Source organism: Miniopterus natalensis, chromosome 13, assembly GCF_054644295.1.
Source record: "Miniopterus natalensis isolate mMinNat1 chromosome 13, mMinNat1.hap1, whole genome shotgun sequence".
Taxonomy (NCBI): Eukaryota; Metazoa; Chordata; class Mammalia; order Chiroptera; family Miniopteridae; genus Miniopterus; species Miniopterus natalensis.
The window spans coordinates 55,972,468-55,985,340 of record NC_142093.1 but is presented as its reverse complement, the minus strand read 5'-3'; the positions used below and the strand labels follow the sequence as shown (position 1 = coordinate 55,985,340).

Genomic DNA, 12,873 nt, shown 5'->3' with positions numbered 1-12,873 from the left:
GTGACTGGGTGAGTTAGAGGGGACGTTTTAGCTGTGGTAGTGTCCAGGGTAAGGAGGAGCGGAGGGGAGGGGGGGGAGGGGGGGGAGGGGGGGGAGGGGAGGGGAGGGGAGGGGAGGGGAGGGGAGGGGAGGGGAGGGGAGGGGAGGGGAGGGGAGGGGAGGGGAGGGGAGGGGAGGGGAGGGGAGGGGAGGGGAGGGGAGGGGAGGGGAGGGGAGGGGAGGGGAGGGGAGGGGAGGGGAGGGGAGGGGAGGGGAGGGGAGGGGAGGGGAGGGGAGGGGAGAGGAGAGGAGAGGAGAGGAGAGGAGAGGAGAGGAGAGGAGAGGAGAGGAGAGGAGAGGAGAGGAGAGGAGAGGAGAGGAGAGGAGAGGAGAGGAGAGGAGAGGAGAGGAGAGGAGAGGAGAGGAGAGGAGAGGAGAGGAGAGGAGAGGAGAGGAGAGGAGAGGAGAGGAGAGGAGAGGAGAGGAGAGGAGAGGAGAGGAGAGGAGAGGAGAGGAGAGGAGAGGAGAGGAGAGGAGAGGAGAGGAGAGGAGAGGAGAGGAGAGGAGAGGAGAGGAGAGGAGAGGAGAGGAGAGGAGAGGAGAGGAGAGGAGAGGAGAGGAGAGGAGAGGAGAGGAGAGGAGAGGAGAGGAGAGGAGAGGAGAGGAGAGGAGAGGAGAGGAGAGGAGAGGAGAGGAGAGGAGAGGAGAGGAGAGGAGAGGAGAGGAGAGGAGAGGAGAGGAGAGGAGAGGAGAGGAGAGGAGAGGAGAGGAGAGGAGAGGAGAGGAGAGGAGAGGAGAGGAGAGGAGAGGAGAGGAGAGGAGAGGAGAGGAGAGGAGAGGAGAGGAGAGGAGAGGAGAGGAGAGGAGAGGAGAGGAGAGGAGAGGAGAGGAGAGGAGAGGAGAGGAGAGGAGAGGAGAGGAGAGGAGAGGAGAGGAGAGGAGAGGAGAGGAGAGGAGAGGAGAGGAGAGGAGAGGAGAGGAGAGGAGAGGAGAGGAGAGGAGAGGAGAGGAGAGGAGAGGAGAGGAGAGGAGAGGAGAGGAGAGGAGAGGAGAGGAGAGGAGAGGAGAGGAGAGGAGAGGAGAGGAGAGGAGAGGAGAGGAGAGGAGAGGAGAGGAGAGGAGAGGAGAGGAGAGGAGAGGAGAGGAGAGGAGAGGAGAGGAGGCAGAAAGGCGGACTCAGACCCTCCTGAGGCCTGGAGTCTGGGAGCACAGGCGGACGCCACTTTACGAAGACTCCTTACTGCACTTCACACTCACTGGGTTTTTTTTTTTACAAATCGAAGGCAAGACCCCCCACCAGCAGAGTATGACTCACTCTACCGCGCGGGGTCTGGGACCCAATCCACAGTATCTCCAAGGTCTCCCCTTGTAAACAGTTCACCTGCGGACCTTCATACCTGGTCAGCCTTCAGAGGCTACGTGGAGAGGGGCAGAGGGCCGCCACCAGAGCGGACGGAGACACTCACCGCTGATGGGGTTGGTGCACCCAGCGCACTTCTTGGCATACAGGTCGCAGAAGCAGTCCAGGCAGTAGGCAAACTCGTCCCGGGACGTGAAGCGCTGCCCGGACAGCGGCTTCTTGCAGGCCGTGCACACAAAGCACTCCCTGTGCCAGGGCTGCTCCCGGTAGGTGACCCCTCCGGCGGTGATGGGCTGCGGGGGCAGGAAGGCAAGGGTCAGTTCCCAGGCAGAGGGGCCTGCTCTTAGCCCACTGCCTCCGGGAAGCGTCCAGTGTGGTTGAAGGTCCCTGAGAAACTGCTCCTCGACCTCACAGTCCACTGCTGCGGACCTAGCTTCCTGGTAGTGACACAAGCCCGTGGATCTCTGCCCTCCACCCCTCAGAGGATACCGGACTCTTATGACAGTGCAGGTGTCGGGCAGGAGGTGCTGCTGGAGTGTGAAGCCAGGAGCCTGCATGGAGGAGGCAGGCCTGAATCCTAATCCTACTCCTCACAGCCCTGGGCCCGTGGCTGGTTGTCTGTAATGACCCCTGTCCCACTCGGTCTAGTCATTGCTGTGGAGGAGGTTAGACACCTCGGGATTGGCTCTGCGGGGCTGCAGGGAAGGAGGGGGCTGCAGGGAAGGGGGGGCTGCAGGGAAGGAGGGGGCTGCAGGGTGAGGGGCTGCAGGGGAGGGGGGGCTCCAGGGAAGGAGGGGGCAGCAGGGAAGGAGGGGCTGCAGGGGAGGAGGGGCTGCAGGGGAGGGGGGGCTGCAGGGAAGGCGGGGCTGCAGGGGAGGGGGGGCTGCAGGGGAGGAGGGGCTGCAGGGGAGGAGGGGGCTGCAGGGAATGAGGGGCTGCAGGGGAGGAGGGGGCTGCAGGGGAGGGGGGGCTGCAGGGTGAGGGGCGGCAGGGGAGGAGGGGCTGCAGGGGAGGAGGGGCTGCAGGGAATGAGGGGCTGCAGGGGAGGAGGGGGCTGCAGGGAATGAGGGGCTGCAGGGTGAGGGGCTGCAGGGGAGGAGGGGGCTGCAGGGGAGGAGGGGGCTGCAGGGGAGGAGGGGCTGCAGGGGAGGAGGGGCTGCAGGGGAGGAGGGGCTGCAGGGGAGGAGGGGGCTGCGGGAGAGGAGGGGCTGCAGGGGAGGAGGGGGCTGCGGGAGAGGAGGGGCTGCAGGGAAGGAGGGGGCGGCAGGGGAGGTGGGGCTGCAGGGAAGGAGGGGCTGCAGGGAAGGCGGGGCTGCAGGGGAGGAGGGGCTGCAGGGGAGGAGGGGCTGCAGGGGAGGAGGGGCTCCAGGGAAGGAGGGGCTGCAGGGAAGGAGGGGCTGCAGGGAGGGGGGGGCTGCAGGGAAGGAGGGGCTGCAGGGAAGGAGGGGCTGCAGGGAAGGAGGGGGCTGCAGGGAAGGAGGGGCTGCAGGGAAGGAGGGGGCAGCAGGGAAGGGGGGGCTGCAGGAGAGGAGGGGCTGCAGGGAAGGGGGGCTGCAGGAGAGGAGGAGCTGCAGGGGAGGAGGGGCTGCAGGGGAGGAGAGGCTGCAGGGAAGGAGGGGCTGCAGGGTGAGGGGCTGCAGGGGAGGAGGGGCTGCAGGGAAGGGGGGGCTGCAGGGAAGGGGGGGCAGCAGGGAAGGGGGGGCAGCAGGGAAGGAGGGGCTGCAGGGGAGGAGGGGCTGCAGGGGAGGGGGGGCTGCAGGGGAGGGGGGGCTGCAGGGGAGGAGGGGCTGCAGGGGAGGGGGGCTGCAGGGGAGGAGGGGCTGCAGGGGAGGAGGGGCTGCAGGGGAGGAAGGGCTGCAGGGAAGGGGGGGCAGCAGGGAAGGGGGGGCAGCAGGGAAGGAGGGGCTGCAGGGAAGGGGGGGCTGCAGGAGAGGAGGGGCTGCAGGGAAGGGGGGGCTGCAGGAGAGGAGGGGCTGCAGGGAAGGAGGGGCTGCAGGGAAGGAGGGGCTGCAGGGAAGGAGGGGGCTGCAGGGAAGGGGGGGCTGCAGGAGAGGAGGGGCTGCAGGGAAGGGGGGGCTGCAGGAGAGGAGGGGCTGCAGGGGAGGAGGGGCTGCAGGGGAGGAGGGGCTGCAGGGGAGGAGGGGCTGCAGGGAAGGAGGGGGCAGCAGGGAAGGGGGGCAGCAGGAGAGGAGGGGCTGCAGGGAATGAGGGGGTTGCAGGGTGAGGGGCTGCAGGGAAGGAGGGGCTGCGGGAGAGGAGGGGCTGCAGGGAAGGAGGGGCTGCGGGAGAGGAGGGGCTGCAGGGAAGGAGGGGCTGCAGGGGAGGGGGGCTGCAGGGGAGGAGGGGCTGCAGGGAAGGAGGGGCTGCAGGGAAGGAGGGGCTGCAGGGGAGGAGGGGCTCCAGGGGAGGAGGGGCTGCAGGGGAGGAGGGGCTGCAGGGGAGGAGGGGCTGCAGGGGAGGAGGGGCTGCAGGGGAGGAGGGGCTGCAGGGAAGGAGGGGCTGCAGGGAAGGAGGGGGCTGCAGGGGAGGAGGGGCTGCAGGGAAGGGGGGGGCGGCAGGGGAGGAAGGGCTCCAGGGGAGGAGGGGAAAACAAGCCCAAAGCCTCCTCCTCTTGTGGTTCTAGAACTCGTGCGAGAAGCCAGATAGACCAGAACGGGTCACCAATACCTCAACTTGATCTATTTCCCTTTTTTATTGTTGCTTTTCATATCCAGTTAACAGAGGGATGAAGGACAGGGCTGAGGGAGGTATCAGCGGCGTCCGCTGGGTCTCCGGTGGCAGAGCAATGGCCGTGAAGACGGTGAAATGCCTCTCGTGGCACTGCGGTGGTGCCTCTCTGAACACTGTATCACCCAGTTCCTCCTCTAGGCCCTACAGGTATTATACCCATTTCGCAGATGAGTAAACTGAGACCCAGAGAAATTAAATGAGTTGCCTGAGAATTCATGGCTCGTTCATGGCAAAGGCAGTACTAGAGTTCAGGGCTTCCTTCTATCCTGTGTTCTCTCCATTAAACCATAAACCGGTAATAATTATCCTCTACGTGCTCCTCTAAGGCACAGAACTTACGCAAAATATGTTGGACGGCAAGGTACCTATGGGACTACAGAAGGCGCTATGTGTGAGGCTTCCTCCGTCCCGAGTACACTCCCTCGCCCTCCCCAGCACAGGCTGGCCCTCTGAGAGAATGTCCCCTGAACACCACCCTGGCCCCCACTCCTCAGCTTACTCGGGGAGCCCCCGGCATACACGCTATTGCGACTGCACTTTCCCAAAGCCCACTTGTCAACAGCCTTGAACGTCTGACATCAGAGAACACTTCCGCCCAGTCTGTGTCCGTCCCCTCCACCCTCGGTCCCCCGTGCCCAGGGTGCCTATCACGGTGGCAGGAAGGGCTGCTGCTGGCATGAAGGCTGGCACGTGTCAAACAGCACACATGCACACGCACGTGCACACACGCGAACACAGGCGTGCAGCCCAGGCCGCGCGCCTGCATTTCCCCACGTGAAGGGGACAGTGAGCTGGGGAAGGAGGCCCAGGGCAGGGAGCAACTAGGATGAACTTCCCTCGGGTGGAGGTGAGAAAAATGAAACCAAACGGGAGTGAGCAGAGAAGAGGGTCCCCCCTAGGACGGAGTAAGCAGCAGCAGCATGGGGGGAGCAGGGAGAAAAGGCCTTCAAAATAATCGTCAAGAAAAAATGGAAATGGGGGGGGGGGAGAGACCAAAGAAAGCCAGTAACATCTGCCCTTTGAAACGTGCAGGCAGCCGGGCACCGGCTGGGGAAACGGTGACACAGCATAGATGGTAACGGGACAGGAGCCAGTCTGCACGAAGTCCCACAGCTGGCACTGCCAGGGCAATGGTGGCGGTGGACAGGCACAGCCCCGCAGGCTGGCGCAGTCCTAGCGGGGTCGGGGCCTGGGTCTGCGTAAGCAGGGACACCGCAGCAAACTAGACCGCACCCCGAAGGGCACAGATGTTGGGGTGACAGGATAGGGGGAAGGAGATGGCTTCCTACAGCTGCAGGTTCTTTTCCTTGTTTAACCTAAAGGAGCCACAACCGACAGCACGTGCTCGACTGGCAAGTGCACTTGATGACCTGCCCCTGCCCACGGGGCAGGCCTTCCCCTTACCCCCCTCCCTCCCACTAAGTTTAGCCATTGGCTTCTGGCTGCTTGTTTCTTCAAGGAGCGCAGTATGGCAGAGACAGCTCTGGGAGAGTAAATCCTTTCTCTTTAACGTCACGTCCTAAGTGAGCAAATGTTTGGGAAGGTCCCGGAAGAAGGAAGGAATAAAGAATTTGTTATGTCCGACCACAGCAGTACTCACGTCTGCAAAGGCTAGAACACAGGCCCAACGGGCCAGGTGTGCGAACAGGGTGAGAGAGGCATAACTCATGCCCTTCGCGTGTCATGTCCTTCAGGGAGGGCGAGCTGACGGGGCCGTGGCCCAGGCCGACTCAGAATTGGGTACCTTTTTGCACTGCACACACTGCAGGGCGTGTTGCTTCTCGTAGCAGGGCACACAGAAGTTCTGCTCGTCCTTGGGGATGAAGCTCTTGGTGCCGATGGGCTGCTGACAGCGATGGCAGATGAAGCAGGTCTCATGCCAGCTGCTGCCCTTGTATTCCATCTTGCGGGTACCTGTGGTGACAGTCAAGAACAGAGCATGTGGTGACGTGACCGGCTGGGGGTCCCAGCCGTCTGCCCTGAGAACCTGCTCCCATCTCATCTTGTGACCACAGCGAGTGGCTTCTGCCCTCAAAGGCTTGCCTCTAAATGGGGGTAATTTCTGTGTGGCAGGGAGGTGGCCCCTTGTACACCCAGCTCCTGGAACAACAGCTGTATGCACTCAGTATGTTTGTGCGCACGTGACATGAAATAACATTCTTGTCTCTCCCGGCATCACAAACTACGAAGAGAAATCTGCACAGTGCAGACTAACCCTATGGAATGTGAATTCTGGAGCAGAGGGTATTTCTCCGTTGCTTTTTCAGAGGGAGTGGAAGCGAAAGAGAGAAACATCGATGTGAGAGACACATCAACTGGTTGCCTCCCGCACGCTCACTGGCCAGGGCTGGGGATTGAGCCTGCAACTGAGGTATAAGCCCTTGGCTGCAGTCGAACCTGGAACCCTTCAGTCCGTGGGCCGACACTCTAACCACTGAGCCACACCAGCCAGGGCAACCACTTACTCTTTTAACCTCTGACCTTCCCTCTGATCAAGCAGCCTAGGATGTCAATGAATACAGGGATCCCAAGCAAGACCATGTAACTTCGTTCTTGGTGTCTTCTGAGCTAAGTCTCATATCAACACCAGTGCTCGGGAAAGGGTCCTGTCCCTAGCAGGGGATCCAGTGGACACTTCCAGCCCAGAGCGGGTGGGAGGGGGGGGGCACATCTGAGAGGCGCCACTTACACAGGCCTGCAAAAGCACTGAAAAACATTGCCAGCAGGGGGCAGCAAAGTCCCTTCTAACAATCTGCACGTTACACCAGTTCTCCAGAAGGGAGCGTCTTTCTCCGATTCAAATAAGCAAGTGAGGACCCAGAAGCCTGGCAAAGGGTGAGTGACCCACGAGCCTGTTCCGAGGCTGCGGTGCTTCTGCACACGGCCTCAGCGTCCCTTAGACGAGCTGGTGAGCCCTCGCACTGTGGGGTGTCACACAAGCCCGGAAAATGGCACGAAACTGACTTCCAGGGGGCGTGGGCCCAGAGGGTGACTTTTCATTTAGAACAGGCCTCTTGTCCCAGCTGTCTACATCCCAAAGCTCACCGATGTTCTGTGCTGCTATGCACATTGCCGTGGCTGTAGCACTTTTAAAAAATCAAACCAAAGCAAGGAAGCAAGTGCTGTGATGACCCTGCGTTTGCCCGTTTCTTCCTTGCTTTTGCAGACACCAGGCTTGCCCCACCCTGCCCGTGGTGCCCAGCCTGTGTCCAGCAGTGACCTTTCTGACTTTCCTACTTGTTGAAATCCACATCCTTCAAGCCTGCTCAAATGTGACATCCCCAGGTGTCCCTTTCCTGACTCCCTGCTCTTGGCACGTTCCTCCATCACAGCAGGTTTCAGCCAGGCTTCTCCAACATTTCCACCTAAAAATCCTTAATGACAGGCCACAGGGAGATGCATGCCCCTGAGCGTGGGGAAGGGGGTACTCTTAGAGAGTGGTCTGAGCACCCCCTGCTCCAGCCTACCACAATCATGAACGTCTTGGAAATCTCAAAAATGTTAGGAAGATTTCACAGACTATTCTAAGATATACTTATGTTTGTCTTCACTTAAATGCCAGTTATTTAACGTTTTGCTTCCTGATCTCGGAATCACGCCAAGATTCTGAGAAGTTGTAGTTTTTCCCATAGACTCTGTCGCTTCTGTCTGAGAACAACAGCTAGACATCCCTGTGGCCTGCAGGCCAGTCTCCCCAAGGACTCACTCCTGCAGGGCAGGGCCCAAGTCTTGCTCCCAGTTCCACGCTGTCAGCTGACTGCCGTGTCTTCACACAGACGGCACCTTCTGCTCACTCGGATCAAGCTTAAGTGTCATCCCCTGGACTGTCCCCGCTCCCCAGGGCAGCCCAAGTGTCCTCTGTCCTTTCCCCTCTCCCACCTTGCTCCTGGAGCTGGCCTCACTTGGCGAGAGCAGCGGGAACCGGGCCCTGGGCTGTGTGCTCCCACTGGGCACAGAGCAAACATCTGCCAGGCTGCAGAGGTGGAGCCAATGTTCGGCTTCATTGTTTTCTGAACCCCAGACAACAGCAAGTGAGGTGTCCTCAGCACAGGGAGAACCAGCAACTGGACACCTTCACCTCTCTTTGCCTGCACCCTTCAGGGAAGTGCGTCCGCCTTCGCTGCTGTCCCCTTCACAGGGGCCCTTGTCCCACCTGGGGCGCACTATGCCCTGGCCTCTCTTGGCCTCAGTGTTGGCGTCTGTGGCATGAGGGTGAAGCTGTCCATCTGAAGGGCCATGTGCAGGCTGACAGGGCCCTGTGAGCAGTTGAGGCCGTGCCCTGCATCTGCTCAGTCGGCGGGCCTGTGCTTGTGTTGTGATCACCGCACAGCATTTTCCACCACGGAGCCTGGAATCTAGAAGGCTGCGCCACAGCTTCCCCATTCCCTAACAGCAGGGCCTGTGCACCGATGGAAAGTGTGATGGTCAACTTGTCTGAGCCGTGAGGCCCAGCTGTTTGGTTGTGCACCAGTCTGATGTTGCTGTGAAGGTACTTTACAGATGTGATTAACTCTTCAATCGGTAGGCTTTGAATAAAGCAGATGACTCTTCTCCAAACGTGGGTGGGCCTTGTCTTATCAGTTGAAGGCCTTAAGAGCAAAGCCTGAGGTTTCCTTGAGTAGAAAATTCCTCTCAAGATGCAAGAGAAAAGCCCCGCCTGAGTCCAGCCCGCTGCTCCGAGAGGTTCAGACTCAAGGCCGAATGTCAACTCAGACCCGAGTCTCCAGTCTGTCCTGGGGGCCTCGGATCTGCCAGCCCCCCAATTGTATTCCTTACTGTAAATGTCTCTCTCTGTTTCTCTAGAGAGAAATTCAAATACCCAGGAAACATGTTTGTTTTTGTCAGGGTTGGTGCTAATGTCTTGAATGGCCCCTGGACTGAGGCTATAAAATAACTTCTAGGAATCACTGTAGACAAACTTCTGAGACTTGGGTCTTCTCCCCACACCTTGTCAGAAAGGGATGTTGCCTCAGAACCATGAAGCAGGAGACCAGAGATGAACTCTGCTGGTTCGTAACCTTTCCTGAGGACAGAGCACAGGGAAGGAGCACCGAGGGGAGGGAGAGGCCAGGATGGACACTGTGGTGGGAACAAAACCAGCCCAGCCCAAACCTCCTGGGGCCTGTTTACCACTCGACAAAGACGGGACAAAGCTGGAGAGGCGCTAGGAGCCGGTGGAGGCGCAGGCTGGCACTGACAGAAGGGCTCTTGCAGGCGGCACAGAGGAGATCAGCTCCATCGTGTGGCATCGGCCAGGCTGTTTTGAATTTAAGTAGCTCGGACTGGTGGTGGGGCCTGGGGACGTCACACAGCTACTGAGGAGCACAGCCTCCTGACGTGTGCGCGTCCAGTGCAGCCGCAGGAATGCCGAGCTGTGTCACTGGGGGTGTCCCCACTGCTGCTCTGTACTCCTGTCAGCCGGGCTGTGCGTGCCACATCGAAGGTCACCTGTGTGTCCTCTGTTTCTCCACCTTCAGAAGTCAGCAATATCCACACCGTGAGTTCCCTGCCCGCTCCAGAAGGTGGCGCAGTGCAGCCTGGCCGGACCGACCCTGGCTCGGCCACCAACTGTAGCCTGGGGTGCTCACTTATCTCTGGTTTCTTCACTGGTGAGCTGAGAAAGGCGAACCTGAAGGTCATTTAAGCTGAAAATCGTCAATGCTTTCACAATTTCGTGTCTGTGATTTAGCATAGTTCTCACTCAACGTGCCCGAGCTGGGGCATTCTCTAATAGCTGCCAGCACCCTGTCGCCAGTGCACCACGAACTCCCTCCTGGGAGAGCTCGGCTGTTCCCATGGGCTCAGGGCAACCTCTGCAGATGTGACGCACGACTGTATGCCTCCCACTGGTCCCAGGAGCGCCTGGCGTGACCTACAAGGCCTGGGACTTCCTCCTTTGGGTCTCCCCCTCCCCCTAGAAAGACTCCCATCCTGACCTGGTCCAGGCAGGGTGATGAAGGGGGAGCAACTGGAGAAGCAGAGGGGCCCACAGGGTTTACTTGCAAAAGGGCAGAACACTGCTGAGCAAGTGCAAACAATCAAACCCACAAATCCAGAGGGGAACAGAGGGGATGCAGGGACAAGACCAGCGGGTGGCCCAGGTGGGTGGTGGGCAGGGAGAGGACTCCAGGGAGGGGTGAAGGCCAGAGCTGTGAAGAGAGATGGAAACAGGATTTAAAGCAGTCTGCTGACACCCATGGAGCCTCCCCTGGGCTCTGGTGTGGAAACCTAGTAAAGATTTAACTTGTGTTTCAATTACTCAGTGGTCCTCACTGCGGCAGGACTGTGGTCTCTGCCCATGACTCCCATGGGACAGGATGGGACAGTGGGTCACCTGCTGGGAGGGTGTGGGCTTCCGTTTGCATTCCCACTGTCTCCACATCTGGGCCCTTAGGTGCCAACATGTGCAGTGTTAACATAATTTTGTAGCAGTCTTCCCTCCCATACTTTCCCACGGGGAGCTGCCACGGCAGGTCCACCGGGGCTGTGGGGACGTTGCCTGGCTTTTGTTCCTGGTGATAGCTGTCACTCGGCTTTTGTTCCTGGCGATAGCTGTCCCAGTTATCCGTAAGATGCATTGACCAGGGAAACGTAACAGCAGTAGGAACCATCCGACTGAAGACCTAATTATGTCCCTGCCTTCTTTAAAGTTATGATTTCTTAGGCCCATATATCTTCCTAAAATAACACTTCCCGCACGCCGGCCTCTTGCTCAGGACTCTTTAGCATCTCCATTGCCAAAAAACGGAGCAAACCAAAAATAAAACAAACTCCAGAGCTTGGCAGTCAGTCCCACCAAGGAGTCCGAGTCTAACTCTGAATCATCTCTGTAGCCTTGGTCGCTTCACATCGCTGTGACCCCAGCTACTGTATGAGGCCGCATTACTCAGCTGACCGCCTTAGATTTTAAAAATTAGCGCTCAATCTATTGAGGTAACAAACTCAAAATCTCAGCTCAAGTTCATATGACGCACCTGTTACTGCATTCATGAATACAAATTTCAAAACTTATTTTTAAGGGGCCTTGAGTTTGGTTCTGCTTGTAAATGTGGTGAACTGAACGCCTTTAAACTACTCTTGAAAATTCAACATGTTTAACTTTAAAGTTCCTCAACTAACAAGCTGAGCCTCAAGCTCTTAAGTAATTATTGTTGAAACGAATTAAGCTTCTGAACATGGGGATCATATCTCAAATGTCCAGATGTTCATCAATGAAGAAATTTTCAATTTAAAATCACAAGCCTAAATCGCTTATTCAGTGTACTTTAAGTCAGAATCTTGAGCTTAATTTACTCTTTAGACTAACCTTTTTAACTCCACACATACTTTATCAGATTATTTCACACAACATTATTGCTCTGGGTTAGATCCTCTTAATGTGCCTATCCTTGGTTCTGAACCTTCCTAGGGCTACAGGATGGGTACCTCCTACACCAGCAGCCCGGGGGATGACCCCGGTCCCAGCCCCAGCCGTCGGAGGGCCCGCTGTCTGCCCGAGCCTGGTTCCACAGTCGCTCTGTCCACCCTCCTGACTGGCCTCAGAGCCCTGGGACCCTGGGACCAAATTACAGTCCCAAGTCCTACACTCCTTGTGGCACCCTCGTGGCACTCAGCATGCTGTCCATGAGACTGGGCTCCAGGCCTCATTACTGCCCCGCCCTCTTCTGCTGCGTAAGGCCACACGTCCTGGCGACATTCACCGGACAGAGTTCTCTGGTTTATGCAGGTCTCTGGCAGGGACGCCAGATTAAAGGTCCCAATGGGACAGACACTAGAAAGTTAGTTGAAATTCGGACTTAACTGGGAGTTCTGTGTTCTCATTGGCTAAGCCTGCCAAGTCTGCCTTCTGGTCACACTTTACGGGTCGTGTGGAGGGTGTCCCTGGCTGTGCATGGCCCATGCCACGTCTGTAACTTTCTCTTGGTCATCTAGGGTCTGCCCTTCACAGGGGTCACTCTCCTTGCCCTCATTTCTGTGTCTCACAAGGTTTATTTTTAAAATGTCAAATGTATTTGTTCACTTTAGTTCTAAAAATGAAACATTCCTCTCTCTTGCTAAAAAACCAACCAAAATAAACCACCTTCCTCCTAAAACCTTCCACAGGCAAGCCCTCGGCCTCTGACTTGGCTGCAGTCAAGTCTGGGTTGCTCTAGAGCAGGGGTGGGGAACATTTTTTTCTGCCAAGGGCCATTTGGATATTTATAACAAAATTATTGGGCCATACAAAATTATAAACTTAAAAATTATCCTGGCCTGGCCAGTGTGCTCAATGGTTGAGTATCGACCTAGGTGGGACCCAGGAGATCCAGGTTCGATTCCCCTTCAGGCCACATGCCCAGGTTTCGGGCTCAATCCCCAGCAGGGGGCGTGCAGGAGGCAGCCGATCAATGACTCTCTCATCATTGATGTTTCTCTCTCTCTTTCCATCTTCCTTCCTCTCTCTGAAATCAATAAAATATATTTTTAAAAAATTAGCCTCCTGTATTTGGTCAAACATTTAATTAACTCACCCTTGATGGGATGGCTGGAACTGCTTCTCTTTGGTGAAGCCTTGGCAGGGCCAGACCAAATGATTTCGAGAGCCAGACATTCCCCACCCCTGCTCTAGAAGGTAGTGTCCGTCTGTCCAGAATGTAAGCTCCACGCGGGTGGAGGACAGGACACCTCTCCACTCACTAATCTATGAACACCTCTGGCGTTCGGAGGACACAAGGCATATGTGCTGCAATGACCGGAGTACAGACTCAGCAAGCAGAAGGGCAGAGGGAAGGCGCGCTCTGGGTGCCACAGGGTGAAGGGGGCAT

The 12,873-nt window shown here is 57.9% G+C and overlaps 1 protein-coding gene across 1 annotated transcript in view; it reads right to left on the bottom strand.

The window, feature by feature from the left end:
• Positions 1–12,873, bottom strand: part of FHL2 (four and a half LIM domains 2) — a 28,431-nt gene that overhangs the window by 4,303 nt on the left and 11,255 nt on the right. Inside the window, exons 3-4 of the mRNA XM_016199472.2 lie at positions 5,814–5,983; positions 1,446–1,632 (exon numbers count right to left, since the gene is read on the bottom strand). Coding sequence (XP_016054958.1) covers positions 1,446–1,632; positions 5,814–5,983 — 357 coding nt within the window. The remainder of the gene's footprint in view (positions 1–1,445; positions 1,633–5,813; positions 5,984–12,873) is intronic.